This window comes from Alexandromys fortis, unplaced genomic scaffold (genome assembly GCF_014885135.2).
Source record: "Alexandromys fortis isolate MF-2015 unplaced genomic scaffold, M_Fortis_MF-2015_v1.1 scaffold_8_1_9099942, whole genome shotgun sequence".
NCBI classification, from domain to species: Eukaryota; Metazoa; Chordata; class Mammalia; order Rodentia; family Cricetidae; genus Alexandromys; species Alexandromys fortis.
The window spans coordinates 951,013-971,545 of record NW_026067898.1 but is presented as its reverse complement, the minus strand read 5'-3'; the positions used below and the strand labels follow the sequence as shown (position 1 = coordinate 971,545).

At 38.7% G+C, this 20,533-nt stretch overlaps 2 protein-coding genes across 5 annotated transcripts in view; both read right to left on the bottom strand.

Moving 5' to 3' along the window:
* Positions 1–2,559, bottom strand: part of Calcrl (calcitonin receptor like receptor) — a 73,066-nt gene extending 70,507 nt beyond the window's left edge. Inside the window, exons 1-2 of one of the 2 annotated variants that reach the window (XM_050120507.1) lie at positions 2,539–2,559; positions 2,208–2,408 (exon numbers count right to left, since the gene is read on the bottom strand). The gene's annotated coding sequence lies outside the window, so the exon portion shown is untranslated. Of the gene's footprint in view, positions 1–2,207; positions 2,409–2,538 lie in introns of those variants that run through there. The other variant, XM_050120515.1, reaches the window with a different exon arrangement.
* Positions 2,560–10,016: 7,457 nt separating this feature from the next.
* The window catches only part of Tfpi (tissue factor pathway inhibitor), a 41,442-nt gene continuing 30,925 nt past the window's right edge, over positions 10,017–20,533 (bottom strand). For 2 of the 3 annotated variants that reach the window (XM_050120559.1, XM_050120554.1), the window contains exons 8-9: positions 11,489–11,668; positions 10,017–10,622 (exon numbers count right to left, since the gene is read on the bottom strand). In XM_050120559.1, coding sequence (XP_049976516.1) covers positions 10,546–10,622; positions 11,489–11,668 — 257 coding nt within the window. In that variant the 3' untranslated portion in view covers positions 10,017–10,545. Of the gene's footprint in view, positions 10,623–11,488; positions 11,669–19,864; positions 20,215–20,533 lie in introns of those variants that run through there. The other variant, XM_050120564.1, reaches the window with a different exon arrangement.

Here is a 20,533-nt window from a genome sequence, read left to right as displayed (position 1 = left end):
AGTCACTTATGAAGCATGAAATACATTTTGCTTAGTGAATACCTATTTCAGTTCGTTAAGGGTAGTTGCATTAATTTATCTGCAAAATTTGAAAACAACTCTAAATAAATAGTGGCTATCAAAATGTAAGCCGACTGGTAACACTATTGCTGTTGCTGGACTGGCTGCAAACAGCCATCTAAACATACCACGCTACAAATAGAACAATCTAGGGAAAACCTAGCTCAGATCACAGGAGATGTGATGCTTCTGAATTCTGTATTTTATTTGACATGCTTAGGACTTATCTCAGACTATAGGCACTGATTTCAGGATGCTAAAAGGCATATCTCCTGTAGAGTTAAACTAAGATAAAAAAAACATAGCTTCATTTTCAGACATTTGTTTATTTATTTTAAAAGCCACATTTATTCTAGAACGATATGAATTCTTATTTTAATCTCCCGGTTATTAACTCAAGTGATGTCTATGCCTAATGACCATCAATATTCACTGTCTGGCATTTTTCTGTTACGGTTTTTGGTAATAAAGATTATTTTAAATAATGTTATTAATACAGGTGGGTAATTATATTTAAATAAATTATACAAGATGATTATGTTTTGGAGCAGTAATTCAACAAATATCAGAAGAGTTCATGAAGTTACTAATTTACAATATTTTATTAGTATAATACCTAATTAATATAGAATAAAGCGTTTCAATTTCTGTTACGATATGGCATTAGGTTATCTAATGTGTTGATTCTTTCTCCAATTACTTAATGAGCATTTGTAAAAAGTCACATCTTAAAAACACCTTATCCATATCTGCACAGCTGAGAACCCAGTATAATAATAATAATAATAATAATAATAACCCTAAAAACATAAATCAGCTGCAATGTTTTTAAAAATTGCAAGTGTACGAATTAATGTTCCCATTACATTGAAAGACATGTATGGACACAGAGCCAAGAATCATTGAGAATGAATCTGTAAGACACTGTTTGCCAGACCACGGGTGGCTATGGTCAGAAGGGCAGCTAGCGTGGAAAGGCATCTCGCAGTGTACAGTTTCATTTGAACAAGAAAACATAGGATTCAATAACTATGCTAATAAACACCACTTGGATCCAAATCTGGTGTCTGACATCCCCTGGCGATAATTTGCAATGCTTCCATAACAACCACTTGCTAACTGGACACTAGTTTCTGAAGTTCTCAGGACAGTCTGTACTGTGGGAGAGGGGACTACAGATGGTTCATCTCAGCATCGTTCCAGCGATGCTTCTCTGAATACCTAACTGAATTCCTCGGTTTAAGGAGTTAATACACTCTCTTGTCATAGCACTGTGTTTTTCTATCTATAGAGAGCTCCTATCATATTCCTCCCTGAAAGTTTGCAGAAGGGCCGTTGAAGTAACACAGCTCTTGGGCTTCAGTGTTTAAAAGCCTTGAAGTAATGCAGAGACCACTACATTTTTTTTTTTTAACAACACTGGGCAGTTTGGGGTTTTTTTGTTTTGTTTTGTTTAAGTTAGGTAGCTTTTGTTTTTGGTTTTTGTTTTTTTGTTTTTCCTTACCTTACTTGTAAAACATGATCTAAATACAGTGGAAACAGTTTAGGAACACCCCCACCAAGAAAACAAACAAGCAACAGCAAAGAACACGGCAAAACAAAAGCAAAGGTATTTACACAGATCAGGCAACAAAGAACAATGAGAATCCCCTCCATTCGGTAGATCTGAGTGTGAACAGAAGTGAAAGGCGAACACAAGTCCTGCTTTGTGTTCCATCACACAGGAAGGCTCTTGGACCCGGTGAGTCTTCTGCTACCCCTTCCTTAGAATACTGATTATGTGGAAAATTTAAAGACCCTTCCTGAGAGGCAGATGTTTTCCAGCTGTCAGAGCTGAATTTAGCTAATAGCAGAACTAGTTTTAAATGGTATTGTTTCCGGATTCAAAAATTTGTCCAGAAATTTGCCTTTCAACCCATTCACGTTGTTATTAGTTGGTAATTTTATTTTCTAAACACTGCTGTAAACACTCTTATACACTAGTAATAGATCTGGTATGCACTCTGGAGTAACACTCTCTAGTTTCCCTGTGTAGAATAAAAAAAAAAAAAAAAGGCGGTCTCAACATTATTTCAATGCCACTAGAAACATTGCCAAACTACCTGAGAATTTTGCTAAGAATACATATTTTTGAGTAATACACTTACCAAGCACAGCTTCTAAAGAAATTCTGTGTGTAATAGTCACAGGAGGGATTTGATTTTCTGAGATTCCACAGGAGAGAGTTCCCAGGCGACGAGGTGCGGGAGAGTACTCAGCCTTGCAATGTGGTCCTGCAGGCGGGCGAGCTCCAAGCAGCGGAGCCTGAGTCAAGGCAGGACTGCGCCGCTGGAGAGAGAGGGCTTGCTCTGAGGAGATGGGGAGTGTTGTCAGATTGTAAGTGATCAGTCACAGAAGGGAAACATCACCGCTTCCTGTTACATCACCCCGCCCCGCCTGCAGTTAGTGTTAGGTTACTTTCTGTCTCAAATAGCTTACCCCAGGAAAGCAGCTACAGCTCAGCTTCTCCCTCTGACAAGAGCAAGAAGCAGCCTGAACAGACAGAGATCCTTTGCTGTATGAGCACATTGTTACCAGCCAAAGCTGGCTGGCTTTCACCTAGACTGAGTTGTTGGAACTTGCTGACTGTGATTTGAAGGCAGTCTAAATGTAGGGGGGGGGGGTTGAATTAGAGTTCCCGGAGCAAACGGAACCAATGCTATCTGTCACATCTTTCTCTGAATTGCGCATGGAGTTGTGAGCATCAGAATTACTTCAGACTCAGTAATTCGGAGCACTGATTTGTGATCCAGTTCCACAATCAATTTTGCACAAGCAGCTTTGGCCTGCTCTTTCTAAAAACTCCTTTTACTCATTCATGACATAAGTATATGTGTATGTATTATAAGTCAGTTTGGGTACAGAGTGTAAAATCATTGTACATACTTTTAAAAATTTGATGTGATTACGTCACTGCATATAACCTAAACATTATATTTATCTCAAAATAAACTTAAAAAAAAAGTTTTGTGGCTATTTTGTAACATAATACACTGAAATAATTTTATATAGTAAAAACTTTAATTTTTTTCTAAACGTTTTATCTCTAAACATAATTGTATCATAAGTATTTTAAGAAAACATTGAGTATTAGTATGGAAAAAACTGTAAACCTGAAATATATTGTTAGTTAGTTTTGTCTAATATGATTATATGATAAATTATGAGATTTGGCAATAATCATAACTCCTGAAACCAGACAATACTAAAAGTCACATGACCTTGGCACCAAATTTCTCACCTGCAAACCGGAAACAAAGGACGAAATAATATCCAGAATTCTTTATATCTTTTAAACTTTGAATCAACATATTTTATAACATTTAGAAAGTTGTAAGCTACTCTTCTGAGCAAGAAAATCTCACAGGACTGAGCTCAAAGGCACAGGCTAATAGTATCAAACTGAGAAGCCCGGAGTCCCTGCAGATTAGGAAAGGAAGTAAAGACAGAGGCTACAGAATCTAAGAATAGCATGTGGCTGTGGTCTTTCTAAACTTTTGCAATCTAGATCTATGGAAGAAATTCATTACAAAATCTTTAATTTTATGTATGCATATATAATAGGATATATATGTGTGTGTGTGTGTGTAAGAGACATAACTGACAATCTCAATCAATCACCCATATAGCAAGAGCTATATAAAAAGCTGAAATGACACAAAGTAGCCTTAGGAGCCGGAGTAACCCCGTGAGGTACATTGGGAAGTTACTTTGTATAGAATTTTAGTTTTGCTTTCTTTAGGGAACTGTTATATTACATTTTTGTTGTGCTGTTTCCTTCCACTCTTAAGGAGGAAAATCAACTCTGTGAATCACTGCTGCCTCCTTAAATAATAACCATTAATCAGAAGAACAACAAAGACATTCCTGGGTGCCTAGGCAGAGCTCTGATGTGGAGTCCCAAGCGCACAGGGAACAAGGAGTGAAGAAATAGAGTGGCTACGACCCATGCAGGTCCTCACGCTTGCTGGGGTGATCTTGACAGAACTTCTAGGTAGGGTGTTTACAATGTAAAGCCCAGAGTAAAATAAATACTAGGTTTTAACTTCCAAATGATCGCAGTCCATGCTCATATATCTCATTCTAAGAATGTTTGGCCGGACAGACTGGCGTGTAGAAAGCTACACACATTTCCGTAAATGTTAAAGCATTAACATCTTTTAATTCATTCATTGGATTTGCTCAAATGAAACAGAGTCTTCGTAAAGAAAGGAATTCTTTCTCTGAGATGATGCCTGGAGACTCACAACCCAGTGACCATTCTTCCTGTATGATAGGTGTACAAGGAGCTCTTACAAATGGAGAACATGACAACAAATGTTTGGATACCTACAGTAAAACGAAATTATGCCATTTCCAGAAATCAGTGAGGCAATTCTGAGCCAACAGGTATTGCTAATGCAACCATCCAGTCATATAGATCCCACGTGTGTCTTATTTGTGACCTTTCCCAGAACACAGTGAAGCTGCTTAATCATTTGATAAGTAGTGATCAAGTTTATAGTTTCAGATAAGCACTCAAAATAACTCTGCTTTAGGAAATAAAGAACAACTAAGAAGTGTCTTCTGTTTTGTCATGTAAAAGACAGTGAAAAGCATTCAAGAAACCAAATTCTCAGGGGCTTGAGAGATGGCTCAGAGGCTAAGAACTCTGGCTGCCCTTCCAGAGGTCCTGAGTTCAACTCCAGCAACCACATGGTGGCTCACGACCATCTGTAATGAGATCTGGTGCCCTCTTCTTGCCTGTAGGCAGCATGCGACAGAATGCTGTCTACGTAATAATAAAGAAATCACATTCTCTGTCATTAGTAGATGATGCTACCAGTACAGCCACATAGTGGCAGGAACCATGCAGAGAGCTTCCAGTCCACTTTTCTGTCTAGTGAAGAACACTACACAAATGAAAGGCCTTTTGAAGAACAGCCAAGTTTGCCCACTTCAAAATTTTACTGCAGGACTTACATCTTCCATTTTGGTCCTTTATGGGGCTCAGAAGTACCAGTGTCTCTAAATAAGGCAAATGGTTCCCCTACAAAACGGCCCTTGCCTCACAAGGCAATTAATCAGGAGGATTCAAAACAAGCTCTTACAGCCACAAGTTAAACCAGTTAGAACGAAAATCGTGGCTGACTTAACTGACCGCTTGAGTTTCTGTAGCTACTGCCTTGAAACATGGTTCTCTTTAAGAACAACTGAAACAAAACTTTTTTACATGGAGCATGCTATAGATAGACCATTCCCAGAGAACGTGCAAGGCGGTCAAAGAAAGCATTTAAAAATAGTTTGTGGATGCTGTCGGATATTATATTCTAAATTAGCAATGTTTTGTGTTTCTAATCATGCAAAATTCATTATTTATCTTTAAATCATTGATGTAATTAAAAGTTTAATTGCTTCATCCCTTAGAAGAATTCACTATTTGAGAAACTCATAAGTCTTACACACTTAAATCAAAAGAAAGTTTATTAAGATAACAAGTTGGCTTCAGCGTTTACTACTTTACTTAGCAGGTACTGTTAAGACTTCTTTGAAAGCAAAGGATAATTAATTGCATTTGGTAAAACAGTTTTCACCCAACACCACGTCCACAGAGAGTGAGTACGCTGTGACCAAAACCAAAGAACCAATTTTTATCATGTTTGTACAAATTATGTATTAAAGGTAAGCAATAATGCTTTAATAAGGCTTCCTGTGCATAAAATTTTCACAAGTGCAAAAGCTGTATGTAAAGTGAGCAATCCATGCATGTCATCCACATAACAACAGCAATTTCATGAGCCTGTAGTATTTCTTACAACATTTCCTGATGCGTTCCCTAAGAGCATCCACTTACATCAGAGTCAACCAGATATTTACCTATTCAAAAAGCCTCTTTCTTGATACGCCTTGGTAGATTTGAATGTTCGTAGTTCTTAGTGTTGTCCGATTGGTGGTATTCGTGAGAGTCTACTGGAAGAAGAAAGAGGACAGGCAGATGCGGCGTGAGATAGAACAAGTAGAATGGGTTTAGACCTAAAATCTTAGACATTCCTGGTTTAAGTAAGGTGAAGTGAGCTCCCTGGCTGCAAGCAGTCTTCGGCTGAGTGTTTTATTTCTCAGTTCCGAGGGAAGAACCCCTTCCAGGCTCAGGAGTGTTCCCGTCTGGGTAAGAAATTACATGTGGTCGCTCTTGTTCCATGGCTCTGTCTTTATGGACAAGTAGTAAATGAAGAACAAGAGTTGAAGTATGAGCAGTTCATTGGAGGCCCAAAAATCTCCTTTCCCAGAAAGGTTTAAAATAATTCATTCTATTTCTGGAGCAGAGTCAGATCACAGTGAAAACGATGCTTTCTCCTCTAATGGTATCAATTTATGCTGGACATGTTGTGAAATGCTTCACATTTTTGAATACTAATCTTCATTGTGGAAAATGAAAGTTGTATTGTATTTGACATCTTGACCCATAGTTCATTTTTTAAATGGCCGACTTTATATTTGCAAACAAACTAATCATTAAATTCAAAGATGACAGATATTTTAAATTTTCCCTATATTAGAAGACATTATTATTCAACTATTGTCACTAATATAACTTGTGAAGGCTTTTAGCAATTTGTAATTTATTCTATTTTTTTTTTCAAATTTTCATTCATCAAAATAAATTCCCACAACCATGTTCTCTAGAATATAAGTATTTACAAGTGTTAAGAAATTTGTAGTACACATATGCAGATGTTAAAGAGTCACACGGTATACTTTTAGTAGGAACTCTGGAGAACTGTAAAAAGCAGCGAATGTTTGGTGGTTGAGGAATTGGGGATCTGCAGTCTCATCCTGCCGCCTAGTGTTCTCAGATTATAAAGCCTGGCTTCTTGGCAGGAGTAAAAGCAAAATCCTATTTCCTTTTCACTAATGAAACAAATATCAACAACTAGAAAAGATATGACGTCCTCTCTCTCTCTCTCTCTCTCTCTCTCTCTCTCACACACACACACACACACACACACACACACACACCACTGCTCTGAAATCTATGAATACGTCAGTGAAGATGGACTCCGAAACAGCTGATCAGGAGTGTAAATCAAATTTTCTTCCACTCCTAACTTGGTAAATGCCTCTCACATTTTGATAAGCAAGCTTAAGTTTGGGAAGTATTTGGTCAAAGCTATCTGGCCAAAGTCTTAATCACTAATAGGTTATAAAATTGCTCCAACTAAAATTTGTCTGGACTTTCATAAAAGCCATACTTTGTGTATATTCTTATCTTCAAGATCTAGCTCTTCAACCTTTTGATCACTAGAAAGAAGTCTCTGAGTAGTCATCCACTGAGCACAGATCAGTTTACCATATTAAACATTCAGGTAGCAACCAGAATACAAAATTTGCCAATAGGACATTCTCTGCTCTTGAGAGTTTGCAGTGAACATTTTTATTGTTTGAAACCTTTAAAATTTTTAGATATATATACAATTTACATTGGATCATATCCACCTCACTCCATTCGTCCAACTTGAGGCCCCCAACACATCTCGACCCTCATTACTTCCTGGCTCCCCCTTTCCTTCTCTCTTTTAATAACTCACTAGGTCTAGTTAGTGCTGCTTATGCACATACGTGTGTAAGGACATCCTCTGAGCTGTATCCATCAGTGTCCTCATGCACACACGTGTGTTAGGAGATCCTCTGAGCTGCAGGAATTCATCCGTGTCCTCATGCACACACGTGTGTAAGGACATCCTCTGAGCTGCAGGAATTTATCAGTGTCCTCATGCACACACGTGTGTGAGGACATCCTCTGAGCTGTAGGAATTCATCAGTGTCCTCGTGCACACACGTGTGTGAGGACATCCTCTGAGCTGTAGGAATTCATCAGTGTCCTCGTGCACACACGTGTGTGAGGACATCCTCTGGGCTGTGGGAATTCATCAGTGTCCTCATGCACACACGTGTGTGAGGAGATCCTCTGGGCTGTGGGAATTCATCAGTGTCCTCCTTCACACAAGTGTGTGAGGACATCCTCTGGGCTGTGGGGATTCCTCAGTGTCTTCACTGTAAAGACAGTGACTTTCTCGCTTCCGCAGCTGTCAGCAGTAACTCAGTCAGAGTAGAGGTTGGGGTCCTTTCCCTCCTCCATGCTGTCTCGTGTGACTGGCTTGAGCCCGCACAGGTGACCATGGCTGTTGAGAGCAGAGGGCAGCATTTCATGGGGCTTCTCCAGTATCTGACTTACCACATTGTTTCCACTTCTCTTCATTGATGATGTGATTCGCGAGCTTTTGGCCACCAGGCAGGTGAGATGTTGGGTGTATGGGGAGAGGATGAATTCCTGAGTTGGTGTGTATTGTTGACATAGACATGACCAGGTCCAAGACCCTGATGCTTCAGACCCACTGGAAAGGCAAAGCCGTTCCCAGGGCAGACCTAAGGGAATGGCAAAGTTTTCTCCTGGTGTATGAGCTTTTGAGGCCAATGTACACAAAAAGTCTGAGGGAATGTTGAAGAACTATTTCAATATCTAGTCATCGTCTCCCTAGGGCTTTTTTCGTATGGTCAATAACTGATCATCTTTCAAAGAGCATTATAGTGTTTCTATTTGTCTGGGAATCAAAATGGCTCAAAATGTGAGAAAATAGAGCATTATATTTATGTATACTGGAGATCAGAGTTGCCAGGTTTAATAAACATTCTTCCTGACTATGGACCTTTCTTGGATTTTTTTATTTATTTATGATAAGCATATGTAAAGAATTTGACATAGTATACTATTCCCAGCTAATTTCTGTATCTTGTCTTTTTATATCTACTATAAAACTAAGGCTGTTAGTATATGTTAAGTAGAGAAGCAACTGGGAGCGTTTAGGCTCTATTGATCACTTTAACAGAATGTTTTCAAAACTTGATCACTACGCTTCATGTTACTGACAATTTTGGTACATGTTATCATCAGACTTTCTGATCTCTATTTTGCTGCAGGTTATTCAGGGAAAAATGTTGTTTCATAAAAAAAATTCATTCATTTATTGAAACTGGTGCTGAACTTCGCTTTTATATTTATTTTTTCACTATACAAAGTAATAATCAAATGTGAACTATTATTTGGTAAAAATCCTCCCTCTTCCCTTTTCTTTCACCTTCTTGTCCTTCTCCCCCTCTCCTCCCTATATATTAGTTTGTATAATAAATTCCTGGGACCCCCTCTGCTCGGCCCTCTTTTTCCAATGTTCTGAGTAACGTTCTCTAATAAACTAACAGTGTGGCTGGAGGAACTCAAGGGCTGGACCTGAGGGACTGAGAGAGCGGGGGAGTTTTACGTTGCGAAAAGAATGTCAAAAGCCTAATTATGGTCTCTATGTTCGAATAAGATAGAGTAAGAACTGCTGGCAGAGAAATCAAAGCCCTCTGAATAACTGACGATTTGTGCAACGCTTTCTTCTTTCTTCCGATGTGGGGTGAACCCCATGTATTAAAATAGTTTGAACTGGAAGGACTTATATAATGTATAGTTATATACTTTTTATTTAAGAATGTTTAGCTTTATGCAATAATTGATGTAATCATTGATGGAAATACAAACATAAAAAGCTTACGTGAGCTTTTTAAAGTTTTTTGTTTGTTTGTTTATGTGTAAATGTGTATCTGTGTGTGTGACACATCTGTGTGTGATGTCTGTGGAGACCAGAAGGCGTCAGAGCACCTGGGGCTGGAGGTGCAGGCGGCTGTTATTCATCTCTCCAGCAGAACTGCTGGGAAGTGAGTTCATGGCTTGTAGGAGAGCGGTTCCTACTCCTAGCTACTCATTCATCCTTTCTGCCCTTCCATGGGTCCTTGAGGCATTGTGTGCTATCTTCTTTGACAAATAAGAAATCATGATGTGTGCGTGCACTTTAATAACGGAGAGAGATTATCGAGTTCTAAAGAAGAGAGCGCGTGCAGAGTGAAGCTGGGACAATGATTTTTTATTTGGTTTCACAGCTCTGTATCTCAGAAGTTCTTCAGTAAACACCAGTGGGTAACAGTCAAGTTTATTGTCCAGGGTGTAGTGTCTTACTTCTTACACTGCTAAAATTGAAATCATGTGGGAAGGCTTAGACTATCAAGGGTACATAATGTTCATGATCATAACAAATGAAAGTATCTCTTCCGGTAGATCGTCACGACGGAAAAGAGAAGACTGGGTCCTGTGCTGAGCAGTAGGAGACCTTGCAATTGAACAGGAAGTGGTTTGAAAGGGAGCGAGATGAAGTTCACAGGAGCCGGTTGATGAGTTGCTGCTTTACAAAAGTAGAGTGGCTAAGGAAAACACATCCTTAACGGACACGGCGGCCTGGGAAATTAACTTTTATATATTCATCAAAATTACTGTAGTAGAAGAATAGACATCATAGTACAAACACCTTGTGGAAATATGTAGTATAATCAGAGTAACAATAGTGTGCTTATATCTCAACACTAGTCCGTGGCTGCTTACACTATTTTCACGGTAGGCTCCTTTCCTTTTTGGGTGTTACTTTTTCCTCCTTTTGTTACTCTTTTGATGAAACCTGCAATAAGAACAGTAAATGATAATAATAGTGAAAAGAGAACACATAGGAACTTATCTCAAATTTCCTCAAAGTCTTTCATTTGTCTCCTTATTTTTGCGAAATAAGCTAATTCTAAGAAAGTCATTTTGCATGTGAGAGTCACCAAAACTGGGCAAGTATGCTACAACTCATTAAAGGTAGATATGTGGTAAATATATGGTTATTAGACTAACACGTTATTTTATTTAATTTCTATGTTTTTTATAAATTCTTTGTGTTCTTTGTATTGTATCATTATAGTCAAGGGAAAAGTAATAAGAATGTTAAAAGTTTGGTGTATTAAAAGAGAGCTTGCAAGAATTTTAACATATTTCTTAAAAAAATAAATTCTTAGCTCTTAAATATTTATGAAAGAAAATCGGGCTGAAAAGTGGCTCCGACATTAAGAGTGTGCCCTGTTCTTGCATGGGACTGGCTTCAATTCCCAATACTACTTTAGACACCCACACCTTTAGTTCTCAGAATCCGATGTTCTATTTAGACTCTGCAAACACCTGCACACACAGTGGCATTCCCATATCCAGATGCACACACACACACACACACATATATAATAAAAATAAAAATCTTTTAAAATAAAAACTTAAAATTTTCAATCTATTTGAAATTGATAATTGACCTGTAATACATATGGAGAATAATTATAACTACCATACCTACTAGGATTATCTAAATTTAGTTGATAGGAGAGCAAATATTGGCTAAGAAATTATATTGCTCCTTATAAGGAAATATTTGTTATTTTGTAAGGCAAAGCATTTCATAATTTCAGCATAATTATCATGCCAAATACTAGCGATTTAATGGGAAGAATTCTTTCATACCTTTTTTACAGGCCCTCACACATTCTTTCTTGGTAGTAAAATTATTGTTATTTCCCCCGCATCCGGTGTACTTAAATTGGCGACATTTCCCTAGGACTGAATTGTAGTAGAATCTCTTCTCACTGGCTTTACACAATCCACTGTCTGCTGGACTAAGACACCATGAAGGGCCGTGATATTCTAGAAATAAACAGATGGATAGAAGAATAGATAAATAAATGAATGGATAAATGAATAAACAAGTGCAAGTTTAACTTTAAATTTAAATCTTAAAATTGAAATTTTAAGAATCAAGAGAATTTGGTAAGCTCTCTGCATCGTGAATCTGGGCCTTCTTATTAAGTATCCCTTTCAGATCGGTTTTACGGCACGTCTTCTGAATAAAGCAGGATCCGACAAAGATGAAGGCACAGCAAAGCCCAAGGGTTTCAATGACAGGAATATGCTTAAACAAATTGAGATGTCCATAATACCATGGTCTTTCTCCAATGAACAAAACAGAGTGCATTTGAAAAAAATGAAGGCTTACGGTTAGTGTTTATATGAACAAATTACTTATACACAATCAAAACAAGTTCTACTCAACGATTTACCTTCTGAAACCTTAGCTTTATATTGACAAATGCATTTAAATTAGTATACATCAAATAACTTTTCCATATTTACATAGTAAAGTAAGTCACTGGTTTGGGATAGATACTTGTGTGTCAATAGGACCAGCAAACATTCAAAAAACCAAGAACAGGCAATTAGGGTAAAAATGACAGTAAGAGTGATAATAATAATTCTAGTGTGAAAAATAATTGGAGCCTAGTAACGTTTTTAAAATTCCTTTGGTGATGTCTTTCAAGCAGGGCAAGCTGGTACTTCTCAACTGTCCAGCCATTTCTGGCGGTCGTGAGCGAAGGCTGCAAGCGCGGTGGTGGACGGCGCTGGGCTGTGGAGGAGAACTTGAGTGGCTTCAGCAGATGGTGGGTGTCATACAGCACATACAGGGGAAGACTTGATCAGTGTTTGTGGGCAGAAGATGCGGCTGTGAAGAGTCCAGGGGCCGACAGAGGCAAGCGGGTTGTGCGGAAAGCAAGCAGCAATCTTTTGGCACACAAACCCTGGATGGAAAGTTCAGGGAAGAAGACAGCTGAAATGACGCAACCCATCAGAAACGGCTTCATTCGAGAAACACATTTTTATCATCTCCTGCCTTCTAGACATGAGTGGAAATCAGAATGTCTGGACATCACTGGCATACCGAGTAAGAACCTGGGAAATCAGATAGGCACTGGGGATGATGGAATAATATATAAGGAAGAATTTACAAAGGTAACGTGCAAAATGTAAGATCTACACTCACATAAAGAATATTTAGTTTCATTTAGGTCTTTGGCTAAACATATAAACGCTGCTTTTGAAAAAACTCTTAGCATCTTTAAAGTAGCGTTCATAGTGTCTAGACTATTATCTTATCTGTTATATCTGCATCTTTGAACATGCGTGTGCCCCTTAGCATCTTTAAAGTAGCGTTCATAGTGTCTAGACTATTATCTTATCTGTTTTATCGGCATCTTTGAACATGAGTGTGCCCCATGATGAACCTGAGCTAAGATCATGTGCCAGGAATGGGTTGTAAAGTTTCCATCGCACGCTAGCTCTTTCTGTTTAAGACGGTAATTTTAAAGGTGGGAGAGACATGCTGCAGGGGGGGGGGGGTCCTCCTATTGTCCAGTAACTTCAGTGGGTCTCCTGTGTGGTTTCATTACTCCCAGGTTTAGATGTGAATAGTCAGCAACCTCGCCTCCTTTGTCTCCTTAACGTCCAAAGCCACCAACCAGGCTCAGAAACAGTGGCAGACTGGAAGCAATTGAATGAAATTGAGAAACAGGAATTTGCTACTTGTTTTATGGTTTCTCCCAGGAGGCACCACATATTTTTATAACAAATTATATAGAGAGGATTATGTAAAGCATAAATTGCTTTCACTTTGGTGTGTTCTCTACAAGATATGTCAGTCCACAGTAAGCTGCAATAATGCCTGTTAATGTACCCATATCTATAACTGTACCTTTCTTTACGAATGTTAATGACTGTGTTTTAATAGCAATGCCCACTCTCAGGCCCCTTATGTCAGGACAGAGAGAAATTTTCATTCTCTGAGAGTAACTCCTTCTCCACTTAGTGTATGGCCTCATGAAAGTTTAGCTTCGTAATCAAAATCAAACGTATTTTCAAGGTGAAGAAAAGCGAATTTGACTGTTGCCCCTAGACTGAGAGGTAAGAAGGAAGGTGAAAACTGGGACCAGAACAGAAACACAAATCGTAGTGTATATGACACAGATATAGTGGGCACACGGGCTCCAGCCTCTCTCTGCCTTTGAACATCTAATGATGCAGAAATATTTACTAATGGCCAATGAACTCAGAAACCAGCGGGAACAGGTTTAATGCAGCAAGGGTCGTAAGAAAGCAGGCAGTTAGGAGTGCGGGTGCACCAGAAAAAGCATCATTGCCGGCTTCACCATGCAGAACTTCACATCTCTGCTGTCTGTGCACAGTGACATCCGCATCCGTGTCTAGCACAGCTCTGGGAGCGGAGGTCAGCGTGCAGATGCACACCACACACCTCTGCTATCACACACTCGCTCCCCGAAGGCGTCTGCACAAGAACGAGCAGTGGCCGCTATTTACTTATCTCACTTTATTAGGCCTGATACCAGACCCTGTCTAGACAGATCCAATACAATCGACCTTTGACCACAACAGCAAGCATGTTCCTGATCCTAAAAGAATGCTATTTTCAGACAGGAGTACAATTTGAAATTCATCTCTGAGTACTTTGTATTATGTATACTGAAGTATTAAAAAATCAAAACACTTTCCATTTTGGGAGTTTTTTTTTTTACAAGGTGCTTGTTTTCCCAGAACATAAGTTGCAGGCAATATTGAAGTGAACTCATTGTTTTTAAGATTATGTTAATGCTGACTACCATTTGCTTTATCATAAATCACAGGCAAAATAAAGCAGACAGTTTCTGCAGAACATTTGGAGTCCTTGACTGGCATCTCCATTTCCAGAAGTGAGAAAATGGAATTGTTTTGTACCTCATGAAAAAATAAGTTTGCCTATGCTCAATTAACAAACATATTCTAGACAATAGGTAGGCACTACTTACCTATTTCAATTCCAGACACTGAGATCTACGATAAAAGAAGATACATTTTGAAGTAGTTGCACAATGTGATTTCTTTTGTCTAGATTATGATTGGAGACAGAAATGTATGATAGGATAAAAAGACACTGACCTGGCTGGTTTCCGCTCGTGTTCCAAAGGGACATTAGTAGCAAGATGCGTCCGTTCTGTCTTGATCCCGCCATCAATAGCAAGTCGAGTGGTTTTCGTCTCAAGGACTTTCTGAAAGGTTTCACAGCATACCCATCTCCCTTGTCTCTCTTGTTATTATTACCAGTGGGACTGCCAAAGTACAAGGTCCTTTTCTCAAGGAAAATGTTTTGCGTAAATTTACTTTGAAATTCATAGAGCGAACTTTGAACTTAATGCATGGAAATGTTATTGAAATGTCTTATTCCCACAATACTTTCCTGTGTAGGTTCTCATTGTATTAAGCAAACTAGTATTTATGAACTACTTCATTATGGCCTATGAACTTGTTTTCTTCTGAGATTTTGGGGGCGGGGGTTTAAATAATAAGTCATTCCTTTTTGTCCCTATAAGTCATAGTAAAGAGAAACGATTTCATTAAAATGTTTATTAAAATTTAAATAATACCAAAACATAAAAAATATGGAACAAAGCATCTGCATAATGCCCTCCCCCATTTAAATTACTACCAATGATTTGGTAAATGTTTTTTCTAAAACCATTTGTACATACATATATCCATGTACTACTCTACATACTATTACTATTCTGAGTAACATGTGAATTTATATTTATATTTTATACCATTATATATCCTTTTAAATATATGCATAATGGTTCAACTATTCTACTAAACATCACTTGCATAAGATCTACTGTCTTTCACATGCACTATTTTATGTACTACTAGTATGGAAAACCTGACTCTATTATTGTTTACTACTGGTGATTGGCTTCCTCATAATTACAATCATGTTAAGATGCTGAAAGATGCGTAACTTAAATTGAGTAAAATATGCTAATTTGTATTACATGCCAAGCTTCCAAATTCATGCATACATATGTACATATGGAACCACATAAGTAAAAATAAAAATTATGTATATTATTTATCAGGCAAAGTACTAAGTTATGTACTAAACACATAAATTAAAGTTATGTGATAAGTGATTACATAAATAGCTTTATGGGGATGTAAGCTCAGAAGTTTGCTCAGCTAAAGTTCTACAGAGAGAAGTTTGTGTTGAGGTTATTATATATTTCTGGACTCCTCCAGCAGATACATACAATCATTTAGTCATTTGCTCCCTGTTGAATTTTTTTACAAGTTAAATAATATTTATTGACAAGTTGACGTGGATTTTTTTCCTGTTTGATACGATTATGGCCAACTTTTGCTGTTGCTCTGCTTTCAGTGTTTAATATTCCTAAGTTGTAATGCTCAGGTTACACAATAAAAATAGTTGACTAGAGATCATTCACTTCCCTCAGTGGGTATAAAAATGCTGCAGACTGGAACCTTCTCTGGCTGGTGATGGGCAGAACGGCCACCATCTCCTCTGCCTTGGAGAAAGCACACAGCCCTTCACCACACCGGCAGTCACTGACCCAGCAGAAATTGATACTTCCTTCAGCATTGGAAAACAAGCAAGGGCTGCTGAGCGATTCCCTTGAGGATTATTTTTCTTTCCCTGTGTGCACAGGCCACTTAGTAGAGAGTGAAATGTGGAGGTTGTGCAGCCAGGAAACTTGACACTGAATGGTCATAGGAACAGACTGTAAGAAATCTTTCCTGGACAGGAAAGCCTATGCAGATTAAAAAAGAGAGAAACTAAGTAGGTACTTGTTTGCTTTCATCCAGAGGTTGGCTAATCCATACTCAGAGTCCATTAAGGTATTTATACTCAAGAACTTTTCTTAGCAATCCAGAAAGCAAAAAAGCTTTAGAGAATGACAATTATGAAATTTTCAGGATTTTTTTTTCAATTAAGTGTTTTATTAGGAAATGTATGTTTGGAAAAAATGTACTTAAGGTCAGTACCACCATACAAGAGTTAGTATTTTCATCTTAAAATATTTTGCAGAGAGGCTGCAGAGATGGCTCAGCAGTTAAGAGTACCTGCAGCTCTTACAGAGGGACCCACTTGGCCATTTATCGGCACTTCCAGTCCAGGAACTGATACTGGCTGCCTCAGACAATGCACACACAAGATACAAAGACATGCATGCATGCATCCAAAACTCCCATACACATACAATAAGAATAAATTTTAAAATATTACATTGAGAACCCTGTATAGGAAAAGATATAGATCATGATTGCTGACCCAAAACATGTGTCATAGACCTTTGTCTGTGAGGCTGATGGTTTGTTATCCTCTGTTTTTTTAATACGCGGGTTAGCTTTAATAGAAGAATGGGATTTTAACAATCAGAGAAACAGTAGAATATTGGGGAGAGCACACAAATCAGAATATTTCTAGTCTATCTGGAAGAGTCTGGAATAACTAAAGAACAGAACACAACAGGATGGTAGAGAGTAAAACTGGAAAAGCAGATTTAGGATATGCACAGAGAACTACAGGCAACTGAAGAAGTCTGGAAATGAGGAAGGAGGTCTTTCCCAGGGAGGTCTCGGCAGCAAGCATGTTTACCCTGTGAAACATGTCACCGTATCCATGTTTTAAATTTCAGCCTCTCCTGCCATACCCCGTAAGATCTCATCACTGAAGCCTTCCCCTACCTGCCAGTTACATCTCCAAAGAACAAAACCACCATCATGTTTTCATTCTTCCGTTTCCAGGTTCTATTACAATTCCCATCAGCCAGGCAGTCGAATTTATAAATTTCACTTAAATTAGGAAACATGCAAATCTGTACCTTGGGTCATAAAGGTGGACAGACAGGTATTTAATGCCTCCAGTGATCGCAAATCATATCCAGAGACACAAAAGATGAAATTTTATTTAGTTAAGTATGCTTTGATTTTATAAGTACTGTGTATTAATTTGGATAACTATAATGAGTTAAGATTCTTCAGTTCAAAGTTACAATCTTAGTTGCATTAAAACTATAATAAAAGATTCGCTAGCCGGTATCTTTGAGCTCCTTCTTATATATCTTAGGTGAATATGGGTCAGTGTTGTCATCACCAAGATAGTCTTAAAAATCAATGTTCTTGTTAATGACAACACAGGATGAAGAGCTTTACAAATACTGCAGGATTTTAAATACTTTATGACTTACTGCATTCCACACGCAGCTGAGAAAGAGCTGGAGGCTTCGAGAAGCTGCCTGCTTTTTTTTCCCAAGGATACAAAACAAGTCGGGAAATTACAGAACTAAAATTAAGCTCAAATTCCACTCATAAAGTATGTGTCCTTGCCCACCCCGAGACAGCACTCTAAAGCTAAGTATAAAATACTTCTAGACTTACTGAGCAAATATTTCAGCAATGTGATCAGATAAAAGTTGGTGAAGCTTTATTATTTCTAACTCCCAAATCCCTTCTTCCCATCAACTGCCAATCAAAGAGACCCAAATGTGTCCGTGCACCGTCACGTGTGTGAATTGGTGTTCATCAAGTCTGAACAGGGAAAGGTGCCGAGCTGAAACAGAAAACCCTAATAAGGCGGCTGGAAACTGGCCCTGGGCAGCAGCGCTGAGCCAAATAGCTCTCCAGCACCTGAAGGCAGCAGGAATCATTAGGTTGGCGTATTCCACCTGGCCTCTTTCTGGAACTCACAGACCACAGCCAGGCCTTTATGTCTCCCTGATCAGATGCATACCAGTGGCTGAAAACCGGCAGCACAGCCCTGTGGTGTTGCGAAAGGTAGACTTGGGGCTCTTGAATGATGCTTCTCGCTTCATCTCTGCAGAGATCATCCAATCTTGACAGAGAAAGGCCACACTCAGAGAATTAAGACGGAGTAGCGCAGATTTTTCTAAGCTAATTCTTAATCCTCGTCTATCTTTTGGCTGTCAATACAAAATTCGTATTCCAATATGGATTTTCCGACTGTTTTAAGAACAAGAAATCTTGACAAATTAGTAGTGCGGTTAGTAGTCTGGTCGGTATCTATGCAACTAGGTTTTTGGTGTAGCCCTATAATTGTCACAAACTTAAATTTCTATGATTTTATTCGGTACAAATGTAATTTAAACTAATTTGGTTGACCCAATGAAGCTGTTTGTTTCGTTTCTAGTAAGAGTCCCTGTTGACGTTTGAGAAACACCTCTCTGGAGGGCTGTGCTGTCTGGGACAGCCGTGGTCTTTGTTTAGGCTCAGAACTGTCTGTGAAGAGATCTGCCAGGTAGGCAGGGTGACAGCTGCGACTCTGGCAGAGGAAGCGCCACATTCTTGCTCGGTGCCAGCGCTCCTGCCAGGAAGTAGAGGACCGGTGTGAGCTCTGCTAACGTTGTCTATTTCTGGAAAGCCAGCTCGCCGGGGTGTCCGCACAAGCCACCAGGTTTACTATGCAGGAATACGTAGGATGAGATATACTCTAGGCTTCTCTGTGAGCGTACGTTTGAAGGCCACCACACTTGCTTCAAACTTTGTGTGCTGATGAAATGAAGCTTACAGCACTGTCCACCGAGCTCATGATGTATGCATTCATGGGGCATGCATTTAAATGTGTAATTCTCTAGTTGGTAGGGGGATGCTTTCCCAGGAATTTTACAATGACTGCAATATTCCTCTGCGTGTGATCAGTATCTTCCAAGAGAACATAGAAGTGAAAATATTCCATTGCGGATCTCTAACATAAACACGTCAGCGGTGACACTTTGATTATCAAATAGCTTCTCTGTCAACATTATTCCTCTTCCAGAAGGCCAATGACAATGATATATATACATATGTATGTGCGTGTATAAATATAATTATATATGTATTTATTTCTTTTCCACCATTTTCTATGAATGTGGAGCTTGACCCCAGGTCATATGCTAGATAGAGTCAGGAGAGAGTTTCAAGTGGCCACGGGGTCTTCTTTCTTACATCTAGTCATTCTCCCTTGACCTGGAGGCTGGCATGAAGCAGTATAGCCCTGGATCAGTACTTAGGTGCTTGCTTTCTCATTCAGAGACCAAGTGCTGGAGATTGATTAACAGTAGGCTTTTGAAGTCTACCCAAAGATGAGTTTTTTCAAAATATCATAAAGGTGATGGAGTCCCAAGGCCACTGTTAAGAGATGATGTACAGAGGCAAAGTGGGCTGTGAGAATTTGGAAAATAATTTATTTTTTTCCAAGAACAGCCAAGTCTACCCCCAAAGACCCAGAACCAATATGATTAGTCTTTCCTAGTTAGAAGTTTAAAGCTAGACATAGTAAAAAGACTATGTTGTGAATGCTAATATCAAAACTTTATTAATTACGAGTATAAAAACATCAAGTATACTATCTAAATATTAAGCAAACCCAAAGATGATGCATAATAGGGTATACATAAAATTCTATCTAACCCTAAAACTAAGAAATGTGAGTACGTGAAGGCAGAAGATGTTCAGAAAGATTCGGTAAGTACAATCAGCATTCTTCCAACCACCACTGGTTCCTTCTTTTGTAACTGCGGATCACAAGATTAATAAATAAAACATGTAATTCGCCTATCATATGCTTACCATTGAGGCAAATGCTGGAACAGAGGCAGGCGATAAATGACTGTACTCAAAACCTTGTGGCACAGTAACTTGAGCAGAGCGAGCGCATCAAGTGATAGACACACTGAATGGATCAGACTGGGTAGCCAGAGTCAAAGCAGAGGAGGGAGGCTTCTCTCCAGGGGTGAGTCCATAGACAAGAAGATGAGCAGGCCAATGAATATTGGTTGGGAAAAAAAATGCATAGACTATTCCGTGGAATGAACATAGATAACTTGTGATTGA